Here is a 17,025-nt window from a genome sequence, read left to right as displayed (position 1 = left end):
TGAAAGGGGCCCATTAAAGACACAGTGATGCCGATGATGCTGATGGCTGGGCGGGAGAGGAGCAGAGGCCTCAAACACCCCAGAGTCCTCCCTGCCCCCAAACACTTAACAGTGCATGCATTTTTTAAGAAAATGGGTTCTTATGTCTTGCTGACACATGTAGTGATGACATTTGCCAACTCAGGACCCAGGGGACTTGGAAAAATCAGGAACTGGAGCCTGAGCATGCACACTGCTTCTTTCTTCACCTGAGCTGTTATTTTAACTCTGTTGGAGAGCAGGACAAACTAGGTCTATTTATCAGAATTTCTGCTAGGATCAGGTGTGTGTGTATGTGTGTGTGTACACACACACACGCCTGTGAGCTCAGAGAAAGAGTAATAAAATCACCACCAGACTGACTTATCCTTTTAGCAACATCTCACTCTGAAACTGGGCTGAAGTGTTTGAAGCTGAAAGAAACTGGCTATATTTGGAAATATCTATTAATACCCTGAAAGTATTTAGGTGGAAACACAATGACAAGTCATGGTTTCCTTTTGCTGCTGGGGAGGGGCTGGGGGTGGATAAGTGGTGGAGAATGAGGGGAGTGCAGGTAGAATTTTCAGATGACTGAGGGCTTGCTGACTCTCCACACTTCCCCGCCCTGTGAATGCGTGCCCAGGCCTACTTCACAACCTTTCCCTCTGCAATCTCCATGCCAGGGTGACCTCAGCCAGGGAGACAGAATGGGAGGCTCTTAACAGGTTGATTTCAGGGACTCTAGAAGCCCTGAGTTCCCAAATTCCCCTGTCATCAATGCCTAGGATTTCACCATTGTATCCTCATGTCTTGGAGTCGCCAATGGTTTTCTTGTGTTCTAGATTCACAGCACCAAAGCCCTTGGGAAAAGTAACAGCCTAGTTGTTGGCTAATATTTTAGTGTTAGCTAATAGCCAACTGACAGCAAGGTCTCCTGGGAATGTCGGATCTTGTGTTTTGGGAAGGAGGGTGAAAGAGAAGGTTTGGGAGTGACCACAGCATTGCTTTTGTCAGCCTTGGAGAGAGGAGTGGTCTATTAGCAGAGAGTACTGCCGTTTGGGGAGGCCTGAGCTCCATGCCAGGGAGACTATGGAGGAATTAGTGCCTTGGCTTTTACGGGCTCTGTAGCCAGAGGAGTTGCCTCCCTCTCAGTAGGGTAATGGAGTGGGCTGCAAAGACCAGCACCAAGACACAGACAAATGGGAGGTGGTTTGGTTGAGACGCAAATGTCTTGTTTTCCTCAATATCCTGGGGAACAATGAACGGTGTCTATACTGCCATGGGCCCCATCATAAACCATCCTGAGTGCTGGGGCTTAGAAAACTCATGCTTGCATGATTGATTTCTCAGGCTGAGTCTCTGTGCCCAGTGTGTAGGTGCTTTTCAGGTAAATTGCCCCATACCTTTCCCCCTGGTGGATGACCAGCAGAGAGATGGGACCGTGGCTCACTCCAACATGTTGAAGAGTCACAGCTATCAATCTGCAGCCCTGCAGGGTACAACTCCAGCTTCTCCTGGAAGGCAGTTCTCATTTATCCCTGAGGACTCAGATCACTGAGCCCTTCTCATTTCCCTCAACTTACTCTGGTCCAATACCTATCCTTGTCTTGGTCTTCAGTGCCTCAGCTGGTCTATCCTGTCTTCTTAAGTAGGCTGCCGATAGCCTGGACTGGGCCTTATGTATCCTAGCGTATCTTCTCTTCCATCTCCCCACCCCAGAGCCCTCAGTACGGTGCCGTGAGGATGGAAAGCTTTTAGAAAAAGAGATGCTTGATCTCTATGCTAATGATGGCTTTCAGGACAGACTTTTGACAGTGATTGCCAAGGCCCTACATCATGCGACCTGTCCCCTCTCCAGCCTCCTCTGCGAGCTCTCACTGCATCCATCCACATAATCTTGTTTCAACTCCTGGAGGCTGTATTCCATCCCAGGATATGTTGTTTCCTCTGGGATACTCTTCCCTTTTCTGCTGGTTTCCTTCCAAAGACCATGTGACATCATCCCCACCCATTCCCCAAGGAGTTCCCTGCCCTCCTTCCAATCTCAGCCAAACACCACCGCCTCTGGGAAGTCTTCCTTTCCCACTCCAGGCTAGGATGGTTTGCTAGATGCTCCCATAGAATCATTTTACTTTGCTAAAGTCAAAGCTCTAGGCCTCCCTAGTGACTCTGCATGAATGGGTGAAGCTTTGATTGTCTGCCTGCACCACTCAAAGAGCTAACATCCCCCCATTTGCCCACCAGGTGGTTGGACAAGGATAAGGACGATGGGCAGCTGGTCCGAGAGTTGCTACCCAGTGACAGCAATGCGACACTGAAGAGTGAGTTGTCCTGATGACCAGGTGCTGGGTGTGCCCTTGGTGAGACAGGGGCCTTCCCTCAGCTAAGCCCTTCAAGAAAACATCCACCTTGGCCATCCAAAGTGCTGGGATTAGAGGCATGAGCCATGCCACCCAGCAGCTAAAGATATATATATATCTGACCTTTTCTAAGGTTAGACTGCAGAATTTGAACCAGAGTGTCCCATTTCTGGTCTCAGAGTTACAGAATTTAAGATCCGGGAAGGAACCCAGGAGTGGAGATGACCCATGCCGGTGGTAAGGGGACCCCTCTTCCCCCTCCACAACCCCAGCAAACCCAGTTGTGTAGTCAGTGATGGAGCTGGAACCAGTACCCAGGGTATCTCTGTCTATGTCACTGTCCTTCCCACTCCAGCAAGCCCCGATTTCACCATGTGGACAGGACCTCCTGACCCCCTGCTTCCTCAGTCAGAGCCTCTGAAAGCATTTAGATCAAGCTTGTCCAACCCACAGCCCGCACACGTGTGGCCCACGACGGCTTCGAATGCAGTCCAGCACAAATTTGTAAACTTCCTTAAAACATAAAGCTTTTTTGCAATTTTTTAAAACTCATCAGCTATCATTTGTATTAGCGCATTTTTTGTGTGGCCCAAAACAATTCTTCTTCTTCCACTGTGGCCAGGGAAACCAAAAGATTGGGCATCGCTGGTTTAGATGGAAAATAGTATAAGAAAGAGGTCTCCTTCCCAGTTCCTGCTACTACATCTTTCAGCAAGAACAGAAGCTATTTCCTCAAGTGCCCTTGGGTGGAACTAATGGAGCTGATCTAGACCAGACCTGCAGGTCTGGCCTTCCCCAGGGCTGGACCCCAGGCAGGGTGTGCTCAGCTGACTTTCTCCAAATCCTTCTTCCTAGTGGGAGGACCCTACGGTGGCAGTAAGTGGCAGGCCTGGGAGTGAGCATCACTCACCTTTCCAGTGCTTCCTCCTCTTTGCCCAAGATACACACACACACCCAGGGACAAGCCTGGAGGACTTGGGGTCTTGCCTTGTATTATTTCAGGACTCACCTTTTCCTCGGGTGTTTTTATCCCTGAAGACAGATAATGCAGACCTTCCTGGCTGATAAAATGGAGTGACACCCTCGTGGTGGCCCAGTGAAAAGCAGGGGGCTTCAAGAGGGTTTCACTCCTGGCTGGCGACCTCTTCGCTGTTGCCATCTTGCACCAAGCACATGACCTTCTGAGGCTCAGATTCCTTGCCTGTGAAACTGAGGTCAGAATCCTTAGCAATAATACTGTGTGTATAATACTCTAGACAATGTCTGGAAAGATCGATCCTTCCTTTGTCTCAGTTTCCTTGTCCACTGTCAGAGAAGTTAGATCAGTTGATTGTGGGAGATCCTTTCGGGCTCTTACATTGTGATGTTCTTGCTTGTGATTTACACACTTTCCTGCTCTCAGCCCATTTACACCTTCTGGAGCAGAGAGAGAACCTACTAGAATTCTGCGTTTGTGTTTGAGGAGGCCTCACAGAGATGGAAGGAACCCCTGCCCCAAGTTGCAGGGCTGCTTAGAGCAGGAGCCTGGATTCTCAATTCCCAGCCTGTGTTCCCCACAAGCTTCCAGCTCCATGCTGCCCTCCTATACAGGCATCCTGCTTCCTGTCACCCCCTGCACTAACCTCTTCCCTTCCTCCCTCTGCCTTGGTCTGTTCAGACTTTCGCTATCACATCAGCTTGAAGACTGGGGATGTCTCTGGGGCCAGCACAGATTCTAGAGTCTACATCAAGCTCTATGGGGATAAATCTGACACCATCAAGCAAGTTCTTCTTGTCTCTGACAACAACCTCAAAGACTACTTTGAACGTGGCCGGGTGGACGAGTTCACCCTCGAGACCCTGAACATTGGAACTGTAAGTCTCCTTCCCAAGACCATGTGACATCATCCCACCCATTCCCCAACACACATTCACACATATGTCCACAAACAGACACACACACCCTCATGTACATAGGGGTAAACACATTTTGAAGAAAAAACGTCCACTTGGGAATAATAAGTGAGGTATATTGTTTTTCAGCTGTGACCTAGAGCAGCTGAAGATATGTAAACAGTGGTGATGCTTCCAGAGCCTTTCTGGGGGTGGAATGTGTATTTTTAGTGGTGTTACCTCAACATTTTATTTACCTACATATTCAGGACCAATGTACCTGGGTCACAGACACTGGAGAAGGAGACACTGAATGCAGGGAAGGAAAAGAGAAGGGAGGACTAAGAAAAGGGGCTAAAAATACTTCCTAATTTCAAACTTGAGTGTGCATCAGAATTGGGTCCAGGAAGCTTGTTTCAGTGCATACTTTTGGGCCACACCTGAGAGATTCTGCCTTGGGAGATGGAACCCAAGAGCCTCCAGATCAAGGCTCCAGGTATCTCTGCTGCAAGAGGTCTAAGCACTTCATCAAAGAGAAAGCTGAACAGTAAAGCAGCAAGGACAGACTTTAATCAGTAATCTACCACCACAATCAGGAAAAGAGGCCAGTGTGAACTGAACCCAGCTTAGGCTTGTGCAGAGGTTTGGAAGCCTCTTTAAAGGGAGGATGAGGGAATGGGGGAGGGTAATCAGGGGCTCAGTAGAGTCAGGGGAAAAACACAAAAAGCAGTAATGGGGAGGTCAGCCCATGTGGGTTGTGGAACCCATCTGGGTTTGCTAACTGATGCTTTATGGTATGAGGGTCCTATCCTACAAGAGTCTGGCAGACAGAAGCCCTACCCTCAGGTGCTGGCTGGAACCAACAGTAAATTATTTTGACAGCCTTGAGTTTTCTAAGGCAGGCACAGTAAGGGGGATTAGGGTCACCCTAGGGATGTGAACTTGAGCTGTTAGAAACTATGTTAGTGTTTTGTTCAAGTCTTTATAGGCCAAGATTGAGGCTCAGTTGAGAAACGGTTCAGGAGCCTGGCTAGAGTTTGGCCAAGGTGAGAATCTTCCTTGACATCGCCTGGAGAAACACAGTTCTAAATCTTAGACTTGAGGATTGAGGATATCTCTAGAAATGACTGAGCTGGGATTTGCATTACTACCTGCTGCTCCCAGGGTGTGGCTTGGTGGAAATGGAGATGGTAAAAAGCCCTCTACCTGGAACCTTATCTTTCCTGCCCTTTCCATCTCTGGAAGTCCAACCCTATTTCAGGTCCTAGGAATCTCTTCTCCCATCAAAACTCTCTCAAGGGAAAGATCTGATGTCAGCCATTTATACCTTGAGGTTAATGAACTTAAATCAGTGTTTTTGTTTATCAAAATGTATTTACATTTTAAGCTTAATCAATAATTGCAGAGTGAAAATGCTGTTCCCTTTACTAAAGGATTTTGGGCAGCAGCTGGCATGTAAATGAGACCTCTAGGAAGAGTAGGGCGGCAGTGGGAGGGCATTTAAGCTTCTTCCTGAGTTTCTGAAATCCCCTTAACAAGCAGTGTGGCCAAGAGGTTGAGAGCATGGGCTCTGGCTGCCAACTGCATATTTGAGACCCATTTCCACTTACCTGCCACGTATAAGTTATTAAATCTCTGTTTGCCTCCATTTTCTCATTCATAACAACATGGGATCCTAATGGGGTTGTTATTAGCATTAAATATGTGAATAATACCCACAGGCTCATACTAAGTGCTCAGTAAATGCTACTGAACAATTAGTCTACGTCAGGTGTGAAGTGTTGTAGAACTGAGCTAGTTCCTGCCCTTAGGGAGCATCCAGTCATAGCAGACACCTACCCTGTGTTTACCCTTTCAGCCAATCCCTCCCTGGGACTTTCACAGTCCTGGCACCACAGAAGAACAACAAAACTCTTCCCTGTCCCTTGACATGCACCCAGAGGGCTCTCAGGCTTTGTAAGCTTAGCTGGTTTTCTTCTGACAATTCCATGGGACTGGGCTGCATGCACTTAACTCTGACATTGTTGCCATTACCAGCTGCAAAGAGGCACTTAGGACTCAGAAGAGTGAGAGCAGGCCTGCATGGACAGTTTTCTAAATCTGGCCTTTTGGCACCAGACTTATGGCTAACGTCACCTCTTCAAACCATCACAGAGAAAATCTGAGGGCTGCAAGGGTTCTCAAAGGCCATCTGATAATTACATCTGATGTTAAAATTGCTCTGTATACAGCATTTCAAAAAGAATAAAACATAAAAGCAATCCAAACATTGAAAAACCAAGTACATATAAGGATGGTGATATGATCATCTGCACTCCTCTCTATGTTGCCACTGGGGGCAAAGATGTTAAAATGCAAAATCACAAAGCAATTATAGAGTGTTATTGGAAAAAGAAAAGTGTTTCTTGGGTCCAAGAGTGAGAGGAATTGGTTACAGAACCACAGAGTACTGAGAGGTTGCCTGCATAGTCTGTCACCTTCAGGATGGGTGATATTCTGTCACCTTCAGGATGGGTATGTTGAAGCAATGCAGAAATATATACAACTGTGTATTGTTCAAAACCAAACCAAATCAATAACACAGTGATTGGAAGGTGATGGCAAACATTTTAAACATTTGCTTTCTCACGTGGCCATGACCTAATGTGATTAAGTACTAGTGGAGCTTTCAAAGTTCTTGTCACCTCCACTCCCCTCTTGTTTCTCACCATGGCCCTGGGAGGTGTGCTGGGCTTAGGAGAAGAGAATGGTGGCTCCAGGCAGGTGAGGTGATGCCCTGGCCCTCCAGCTGGCTGATGGTGGGGCAGGAATGGGACCCCAACTCTTCCATGGATCTTCCCTCTCCTGGGGACTGGAGACCTGGGTTGAGTAGTGCTGTTTTTGCTGGTGTTTGGGAGGTAGGGATGGGGGCATGGAGGTTTCTACACACTGGCTCTTTGCTCACCCTCACTCGGGTTTCCTTCAGATCAACCGGCTGGTGATTGGGCACGATAGCACCGGCATGCATGCCAGCTGGTTCCTGGGCAGCGTTCAGATCCGTGTGCCCCGTCAAGGCAAGCAGTACACCTTTCCTGCCAACCGCTGGCTGGACAAGAACCAGGCTGATGGGCGTCTGGAGGTGGAGCTGTATCCCAGCGAGGTGGTGGAGATCCAGAAATGTATGGAGGAGGCTGTGGTGGGACCACCCATTGTTTCCCATGGGGGGATGGGGCTGAGGGGAAGGAGGAGGGACCATGGAGCAAAGTGGGTCTTGCTGACAAGTGCTGCTGGTATGGTCCTGCAGGGAGGAACATGGGGGCTTTCACTGCCTCTGGTACCATGGTTCTCATAGGAAAGAAGGGCTCATTTTATAGATGAGGAAACTGAGGACCCCAAGGATGAAATACTTTTTTCTGGACTAAAGGCAGCAAATGACTTTATTAGGAAATGCACACTCTCAACCCTGTGTAGGAGTTTGAGACCTAGTTCATGTCTTCTGTGATGAAGACTGGCTGAGGTGATAAAACTGTTTATTCATTCATTTATTCAAAAAAATACACAGTCAGCCCTCCACATCCGTGGGTTCTGCATCGGTGGATTCAACCAAGGATCAAAAACATTTGGAGGCCAGGCACGGTGGCTCACGCCTGTAATCCCAGCACTTTGGGAGGCCGAGGTGGGCAGATCACAAGGTCAGGAGATGGAGACCATCCTGGCTAACACGCTGAAACCCCGTCTCTACTAAATAAATACAAAAAAATTAGCCAGGCATGATGACAGGCGCCTGTAGTCCCAGTTACTTGGGAGGCTGAGGCAGGTGAATGGTGTGAACCCGGGAGGTGGAGCTTGCAGTGAGCTGAGGTTGCGCTACTGCACTCCAGCCTGGGCGACAGAGCGAGACTCCGCTCAAAAAAACAAAATAAACAAAAACAAAACAAAACAAACAAAACATTCAGAAAAAAACTGCATCTGTACTGAACATATACAGACTTTTTTCCTTGTCATTATTCCCTAACAGTACGGTATAACAACTATTTATATAGCATTTACCTTGTATTAGGTATTATAAGTAACCTAGAGATATTTAAAGTATATAGGAGGATGTGTGTAGGTTATATGCAAATACTATGCCATTTTATATGAGGGACTTGAGTATCCTCAGATTTGGGTATGCTTGGGGGTTCTGGAACCAGTCCCTGCAGATACTGAGGAATGACTGTCTCTTGAGGGTTTCTCTCTGCCAGCACTGCTCTGAGCTTTGTGGAGGCAGCTGTGAGCAAAACGAATGAAACCCTTGCTCTCGAATGCTTTATATTCCACACGGGAGACAGACAATAATAGGATAATGCCAGTGAACAACCAGGAGGGACATGAAACAGGATAAAGGGTTAGCACTGGTGTGGGTGAAGGGCCTTTTTGGATAGGATGGTGACATTTCTGAGAAGGAAGACAGTGGGACCAAAGCCTGGCACAGAGACTGTCCCTTCTCACCTCTGCATTTCTTGCTTTTTATTTATTTTTTTTTTGAGACAGAGCCTTACTCTGTCACCCAGGCTGGAGTGCAGTGGCATAATCTCAGCTCACTGCAACCTCCTCCCGGATTCAAGCAATTCTCCTGCCTCAGCCTCCTGAGTACCTGGGACTACAGTTGTGCTTCCCCACGCCTGGCTAATTTTTATAGTTTTAGTAGAGACAGGGTTTCACCATGTTATCCAGGCTGGTCTCGAACTCCTGAACCCTAGTGATCCATCTGCCTTGGGCTCCCAAAGTGTTAGCGTTACAGACGTGAGCCACCATGCCGGCCTCACCTCTGCATTTCTACATTGGCCCTGAAAGCAACTGCCCAAGGCTCACTTCCACAGCAGCTTCCCTGAGAGGGAACCCCAGTATGAAATCACCTCTCTCGCTCCCAGAACTCTTTGAATATCTTTTCATATGTGTGTCTAATCTCCCCAAGCAACCTGCAAGTTCCTTTAGGGCTTTTATATACACATGCTTTGTAATGGCACTTGCCAGTATGAGAATCAACTCCTTCCCTCATTTTATAAATCAACACTGAAATTCCATCAGAGTAGTATAGATATTAATCAAGACGATAAAGATAAAGATGAAGATAAAAAAGCAATAGTTCCCTTACCCACCTCTTCCCCTTACCCCACCCCTCTTTTTCAATGGCAACAACCTTACTTTAGATTTTTCCTCTGAAATTTAGCTCCATATTTTTAAACAATATACCTATCAATTTTTACTTATTTATTTTTTAGAGACAGGATGTTGCTCTGGTACCCAGGCTGAAGTGCAGTGACACAATCACAACTCATTGTACCCTTAACTCCCGGGCTCAAGCGATTCCCCTGCCTCAGCCTCTTGGGTAGCTGGGACTACAGGCACATGCCACCATACCCCTCAATTTTTATTTTATTTTTGTATAGATGGGGATCTTGTTGTGTTGCCCAGGCTGATCTTGAACTCCTGGCCTCAAGCAATCCTTCTGCCTCCCAAAGCAGTGGAATTACAGGCCTGAACCACCGTGCCTGGTCTCAGTTTTTTAATTTTACAGTCTTGGACATTATCTATTGACTTCCTACTATGAAAGCGGAGGATTTAGCTCTTTTAACATACACAGGCACTTGTATGGGCCCTCATGTGTGTGTGGTGGTGCGCATACACACACACACACACACTCACTCACTCTCACTGTATCTCTCTCTCTCCCCGTCCTTCCAGCCTTCAAAACAGCTAAATCAGTGTTCAATTTTTATATTATTATAAGTATGTCAATATTATTCACTGCTGAGTCACCTAGCTTATGATAATTGCTTTTTGTCTTTTGTAGAGCTTGTTTTTTCTAGAGTGAGTCTCCTTTTTTGATGGATTGCTCTCTCTGTGCTCACTGCTCTCTGCATTACTGTGTTAGGTTAGGACTGCCTCGTCACTGTGGACTCACCTGGTCTCTCCGCATCCCTGGTGTCTCTCTGCATCCCTGGTGTTTCTCTGTGTGCCACAACTTCCTTTTCTTATAAGGATGCCAATCAGCTTGGATTAGGGCCTGCCCTTGGGGGTCTCCTTTAAACTAGTCACCTCTTTAAAGACTCTTATCTCCAGATATAGTTACATTCGGAGGTCCTGGGGTTAGTGCTTCAACATAAACATTTTGGGGGGCCTAATCATTCCTTAAAGGTCCCGCCTCTTAATATGGTTACAATGGCAATGACATTTCAGCATGAGATTTGGAGAAGACAAACATGCAAACCGTAGCAGGCAGGCACACAGCAGGGATCGCCAGCTGGTATGTGACTCCTCCTCCTTCCTGGTGCATGTGGTGCAGAGGATGACTGGGATATGTGTCTGATTGCTTAGATTTGGCACTTCCACCACCTATTCTCCTCTAAGCCTCAGTTTGTTTACCTGCAAAATGGGAATGATTGTGCTTACTCAGGATGTTGAGGAGTGGATTAGATAAGTGAATGGCTGTGAAGCACCAGGCACCTGGAACAGGCTAAGGAAAGGCTTGTTTTGTTACTATCATTGTTGTTGTTATTATTACTAAATGTTCCACTTCTCCTGCATGTGCCCACCCAGTGGTCCACTATGAGGTTGAGATTTGGACAGGAGACGTGGGTGGCGCAGGCACCAGTGCCCGAGTCTACATGCAGATCTATGGAGAGAAAGGCAAGACAGAAGTGCTCTTCCTCTCCAGCCGCTCAAAAGTTTTTGAACGGGCATCCAAGGACACATTCCAGGTATGTGGGGTTGAGGAGCAGGGGTGCCAACAGCAGTCCCAGTGGACACCAAGATGCTTCCCTGGGTGTACTAATTTCCTCAGTCAATACTCACCTGAGAATGGGCTGCCTCCCTCCAGCTGGGTGGAAGATGCTTCCTCTCTCCAGACCTGAGCTTTTGGCCTAAAATGAGGGGATTGGACTAGATCAGTGGTTCCCACCCCTGGCCTCATGTTACAATCACCTGGGGAGCTTTAAGAAAAAAGTGCTGCCTGGTGCACACCCCACACCAGACAAATCAGAACCTCTGGGGATGGGATATATTTTCTGGGTGTACTTTTAAAAGCTCCTCCAGGGATTACTAACATGCTGCCAACCCTGAGAACCATGGGGGCAGGTAATTCTAATCTGGCAAAAGATGGCACTAAGGCTGTGGTTCCTCCACTCATTCCTGGTCCTGTGGCCTCTGAGTCTACAGTTCTCTCAAGCCTCATATCAAGAAAATGCTTCCCAGCCAGGACACTGGGAGACCTGGAATTTTATGGCTGTTTCCTGAGTGTCCCGGGTCTCCGTTCTTCCTTTCCAAGTCTTTCAATAGAAGGAAAAAAGAGATGAGAATGTGGGCGTGTTGTTGGCAAGAGAGGAGGATACAAGGGTGGTGCCCGTTAGGGGAAACAGGAATGTTTAGTTATAGATATGACAGTGTGTGTGCATGTGCAGATGTATGTGTGCAGGCAGCATGTTCATGCTGGGTGCCCTGTGTTTCTGCATGCCAGGAGCACCTTAGCCTTCAGCAAAGAATCTTACCCAGTGCCCAGGGAAGACAGTCCTGGCTGAACTGGGACCTGGGCCAGGGTCATAGTGTCTAGAACATCAGAGCTGGAGGGAGCCTCATTGAGCCAGACGCCCTCATACACTGCTGAGGAGGCAGAGGCCCAAATATTTTAGCTCTCTGAGCCTTCACTTCCTCATCAGTTAAAACCTAGCTTTATAAAGCTGCCTGGCTGGCTTCACAGTCCCTATAATGATCAAGAGTCAACGTCAGGGAATGCACTTGGGAAGGAGTGCCCAGTTATGGAGATAGAACAGGATAGCATGTCTTCTGGATGCCAATTTACTGGATATGGTGGTGGATGAAGGCACGGCTGGGCAGACAGATGTGAGGGAGGCCAGGGGTGCAGCAAGCCGGCCTCCTTGGCAAGGTTGATTGCAGGGGTGCTGTAATCTGGGAAATGCTGAAGAGGAGAGCTAAAGCACTGAAGAAGGTCCAGAGCCTTTCCCCTAAGTAGCTGAGAAGGATAAATTCCGCTCTCCCAGGGGCCCTGGGCTCTGCCATGATTGGTAATTTCCTGGCAAAGGTGGTTTATTGGCTACATTGTGGACTCATGAACAGGGGGCCAGAAGGCCTGAATTCTCATCTAGGTCTGGACTTGAATTGTAGGACACTGTGGAACTCATGGGACAGCCTTGGCCTCAGTTCGCCCTGGCACTCAGTGGAAGAACTGGTGGGAACAGGCTTTGAGAAGGGTCAAACCCCAGACAGGGGCTCATCAGCATCAGGAAGCCTGGGAGGACACTGACTAGCAACAACCCCCATGTGAGCCCTCCCCTGAGTGCTGCAGGGGACGGGCCAGACTCCACCTCCATGTGGGTCCTTCCTCAGAGCCTGGGGCTCAGGACCGAGCTCAGGCCTCATGATCTAGAGTTGATGACGCCATCATCACTGCCCTTTGTGCCAGTCGTGTGCTATGCCCATCCTGGTAGAGACTGAAAATGATGGTCTCTGCCCTTAAGGAACTAATAATCAAGAGGGCAGAGACCAGCTCGTGAGGATGAAGAGGGCATCCAGGCCAGACCGGCACCAGAGCTAAACCCTGGACCTCCTCTGTGCTCTTGGGGAAGATGCAGTCAGGCTGAGGCCATGTGCTCAGGGTTGGGGGAGGAAGGAGCTTGGGCCTCTGTGGGTGTGGGTGAAATTTTTGTTTTTGAAAAAGAGTACTTTTGTTTTTTGCTTATTATGAAAGTTATATATGGTTAACACTGAAAATTTTTGTAAAGAGAACACAGAGGCACAAAGTTAAAAAAAGTAATGAAACACAGGAACCTGAATGAATAGATTTTAGCTACAAGTAGAGGAGGGGATAAAGGCAGGCTAAGTAAGGAAACTATATGAGCCATAACAGGGACATAGAAATCATAGGAATGAGTCACGCATGTGCGTGCGCGCGCGCGCGTGTGTGTGTGTATACATGCAGGCATATATGTTTAAGAGAGAAGAAGAGGGAGACCAGCTTGGCCACCACAGAGGTTAGAAGAAATAAACTTGACTGGGGGATGAGGCCAGTTGATCCCAGCGGAACCAAGACAGGTGTGGCCAGACAGAGGGAGCTGGTGGAAGGATCTGAGCACAGAGGCCCCAGCCCTCTCCATCCTACAGCTCAGCAAACAGGCCTTGAGCTTGGCTCTTTGGGGGTGGGAATGGGGGCTGGGAGGAGGATGCTGGGGCCACAACAGCCACTGCCCTGCCCTTTGAACAGCTGGAGGCGGCCGACGTGGGCGAGGTCTACAAGCTCCGGCTCGGGCACACAGGCGAGGGCTTCGGGCCCAGCTGGTTCGTGGACACCGTGTGGCTGCGGCACCTGGTGGTGCGGGAGGTGGACCTCACGCCGGAGGAGGAGGCCCGGAAGAAGAAGGAGAAGGACAAGCTGCGGCAGCTGCTCAAGAAGGAGCGGCTGAAGGCTAAGCTGCAGAGGAAGAAGAAGAAGAGGAAGGGCAGCGATGAAGAGGAGGAGGGGGAGGAGGAGGAGTCGTCCTCATCAGAGGAGTCCTCATCAGAGGAGGAGGAGGAGACCGAAGAAGAGGAGGAAGAGGAGGAGTTTGAGCCGGGGATGCAGGAGGTGATTGAGCAGCACAAGTTCGAAGCCCACCGCTGGCTGGCCCGGGGCAAGGAGGACAACGAACTTGTCGTGGAGTTGGTGCCAGCTGGCAAGCCGGGTCCTGAGCGTAAGCAGGGGGTGGGGTCCGGGGGTGGGGCAGTGGTCAGACAGTTCCCCTAAAGGAGGCCCACTGGGGGCAGGGGGCCTAGATCCCCCTCACATGTAGGCCAAATAGGTAGGCACCCATCATGGTTCCCAAATAACTCTCTTGACCTGCATGTGAAATCCCACCATTTACACTGCTGCTTGGGGATAAGCATGGCACTTTTCCTGAGGTTCTCAGGAGGAACTGATGTCTTTGGGAAGAGCCCTGATATGACTCAATACAATTGACTGGGGGGACATGAAGTAGGAGGGCTGCCTGCTGGCTTCACGGTGAAGGAGTCTGGGGTTGGGATTGGGGGCAGTTTCAGTCCCAGGTTAGCGTAGAGGCATCTGAAGATCCCTCCTCTTCTGGGATCTGGCTGGATCTGAGAGGCTATGCCTCAGGTCCATTCACCCCATGGCCCCGAGGCCCTCCACACTGCATCTTTCTGTGTCTCCAGCAAACGTCTATGAGGTCCAGGTGATCACGGGGAATGTGCCCAAGGCTGGCACTGATGCCAACGTCTACCTAACTATCTACGGCGAGGAGTATGGGGACACAGGTGAACGACCCCTGAAGAAGTCAGACAAGTCCAACAAATTTGAGCAGGGGCAGGTAGGGTGAGGGTCTCTGGCTCCTGGGTGGGTGCTGTAGGTGTGGTGCCCTCTGAGATTACCATGGCAGCCCATCCCAGCACAATGGCTGCTGTGTCTGGCAGTGTGACTTGTTCATCCCACCAGGTTTCATGGCAGTACTTCTTCAGTAACACTGATGTTTTGTGGGGGGTTATGAGAGAATTGCAGGCAGGGCCCCAGCACATAGAGCCCACAGGCCAGCTGACCCACAGGAACAAACAGATAATGGCATTGTGTGGCAGATGCTGGGGCACTCGGTAGGGATGCGGGGGTTCAAGAGGAAGTCCTCACCGCAAGATGGTGTCTTGGGGAAAACTGGGGGGAAGGAGCAACCTAAACTGGGCCTTGGCAGCTGAGCATGGTGTAGACATATAAAGGCGACAGTGGAAGATGTTCTCAGAAGGTGGAACCACATGAGCAAAGACATGGAGGTGGAAATGGGGAAGGCCAGTTTGGGACAGTGCGTCTCTTAGCTGAGCTGTGGTCAGTGCTGAGCCCCAGTGGATAAGCTTGGATAAGACCAGTTTAGGGTATGGGGTGGGTGGGGTCATGAGAGGCTTAAGAGACAGGCTGAGAAGCCAGAACTGTATCCTAATGCATTGGGAATTCATGAAAAGAAATTCACATACCTTACTCTTCCAGGTGTAGTGGGAAAATCATGAAAAATAAAGCCATCATCTTTGTCTTTCAAGATTTTATAATATCCCCTGGCTAGAAAACTATCTCTTATCTCACCCTTCCCATTCCTACCTCTACCCAAAGCCAAGTTCTCTCATTAACACAGATTTTAAAAAATGAACTAAATTAATTAACATATTTCTGGGCTCATTGCTTGATTTATTTCAGGGGCCCCCTACTTTTTCTTTAAAGAATCTTCCCCATGACTTGAGGATGTAGTTTATTTCTGTGTTTCAGTGTTTTCCTCTAAAAATTTTAGCCACGTATTTCTGGATTAGGAAAAAATTTCTATAGAGGACTACATGACTGGTACAACTGATAAAATTTGCACACGGACTGTATATTAGATAATAGCATTGTGTTGATGTTAAGTTTTCTGAATTGGATCATTCTAGTGTGATTATATGAGAATATCCTTGTTCTTAGGAAATCCAGGTTGAAGAATTTAGGGAAGAAGAATCATGGTATCTGCCACTTACTTTCAAATGATTTAGAAAAACATAGAGCAAGAGAGAGAGTGCAAGAGAGATGGCATAGAGTGAGAAAGCAAATGTTACAAATAAGTGCAGAATCTAAATGAAGGTATATGAACTTTCATCATACTATTTCTGAAAGTTTTCTGTAGATTTAAAATCTTTTTCAAAATTAAGAGTCAAAAAAGTTATATCCAAGAAGACCTCATTTACTTATAGGGTCCTGGTGTGGTCTGCTTCCTCCCGCACATAGAATAGTGTGTGCATTCACACGGTGTGATCCACATGGCCCTCTTCACACCTAAACAGTGGGCAAATATGTCTTCAGTTTCTGTCAATCACTTTGGATTTGCACAGCACCAGCTCATAGCAGGTACTTAATACAAATATGTGATTGAAGCAGGTTATGCACACACCTGCACACATAGCAGAGGGTTTCAGTGCACCCCCCTCTCCTGCACACAAAACACCCACCACAAATGTGGGCATCCAGCCAACCTATCTTCTCATCTGCTTCTCAAGGTCACCTTCACTCTTCCTCTCCTCTTTCCACCTTCCTGGACATAATGAGAGTGAGAAGATCACCTGGCAGGGACAAGTTAGGGAAATAATCGTGCAGGCCAAACACCAGACTACTAAGTGACATTTTCCATCATCCCCACAGTCGCTTTGGGTCTCACCATTGGCCTCTGCCTGGCTGCCCTGGTCCTTGGGAGGGTGGAGCTGATGGACAGGTGGGGAGGGGTAGGTCTTACCCCACTGAGTGTTCCTTGGCCCTTCACAGACAGACACCTTCACCATCTATGCCATTGACCTGGGGGCCCTGACCAAGATTCGGATTCGCCATGACAACACAGGCAACAGAGCAGGCTGGTTCCTGGACAGAATAGACATTACCGACATGAACAACGAGATCACGTGAGTGGGGCGGGGGTCAGGGAGGGGTCTTGCTCTGAGGGAGGCCATGTCTGCCTGTCTGAGGTAGTCCTGGAAGAAGACTGGGGGTGGGCCAGCTGTGATGGTGGAGGGCGAGGGTGGGCTGGGTGACACCTGAGGGTGAGGTAGACTGGCTGTGACATCCAAAAGTAAGGGTGGACTGGGAGACACCTGTGAGTGAGGGTGGGTGGGTATGAGGGTGAAGGTGGGCTGGGGGTGATGTCTGAGGCTGAGGGTGAGCTGGGTTATGCCTGAGGGTGTGGGTGAGCTGGATGTGATGTTGGAGAGTGAGGTGGATTGGCTGTGACGTCGGAGGGTGAGGGTGGAC

The 17,025-nt window shown here is 48.7% G+C and overlaps 1 protein-coding gene across 2 annotated transcripts in view; it reads left to right on the top strand.

The window, feature by feature from the left end:
- The window catches only part of LOXHD1 (lipoxygenase homology domains 1), a 192,248-nt gene that overhangs the window by 94,314 nt on the left and 80,909 nt on the right, over positions 1 to 17,025 (top strand). The window contains exons 15-21 of one of the 2 annotated variants that reach the window (XM_010386815.2): positions 2,266 to 2,342; positions 4,039 to 4,235; positions 7,219 to 7,411; positions 10,815 to 10,975; positions 13,492 to 13,957; positions 14,436 to 14,590; positions 16,546 to 16,679. In XM_010386815.2, coding sequence (XP_010385117.1) covers positions 2,266 to 2,342; positions 4,039 to 4,235; positions 7,219 to 7,411; positions 10,815 to 10,975; positions 13,492 to 13,957; positions 14,436 to 14,590; positions 16,546 to 16,679 — 1,383 coding nt within the window. Of the gene's footprint in view, positions 1 to 2,265; positions 2,343 to 4,038; positions 4,236 to 7,218; positions 7,412 to 10,814; positions 10,976 to 13,491; positions 13,958 to 14,435; positions 14,591 to 14,725; positions 14,868 to 15,980; positions 16,135 to 16,545; positions 16,680 to 17,025 lie in introns of those variants that run through there. The other variant, XM_010386816.2, reaches the window with a different exon arrangement.

This window comes from Rhinopithecus roxellana, chromosome 21 (genome assembly GCF_007565055.1).
Source record: "Rhinopithecus roxellana isolate Shanxi Qingling chromosome 21, ASM756505v1, whole genome shotgun sequence".
NCBI lineage: Eukaryota > Metazoa > Chordata > Mammalia > Primates > Cercopithecidae > Rhinopithecus > Rhinopithecus roxellana.
Note: the sequence above shows the minus strand (reverse complement) of the source record. Positions and strands in the feature narration are given on the sequence as shown.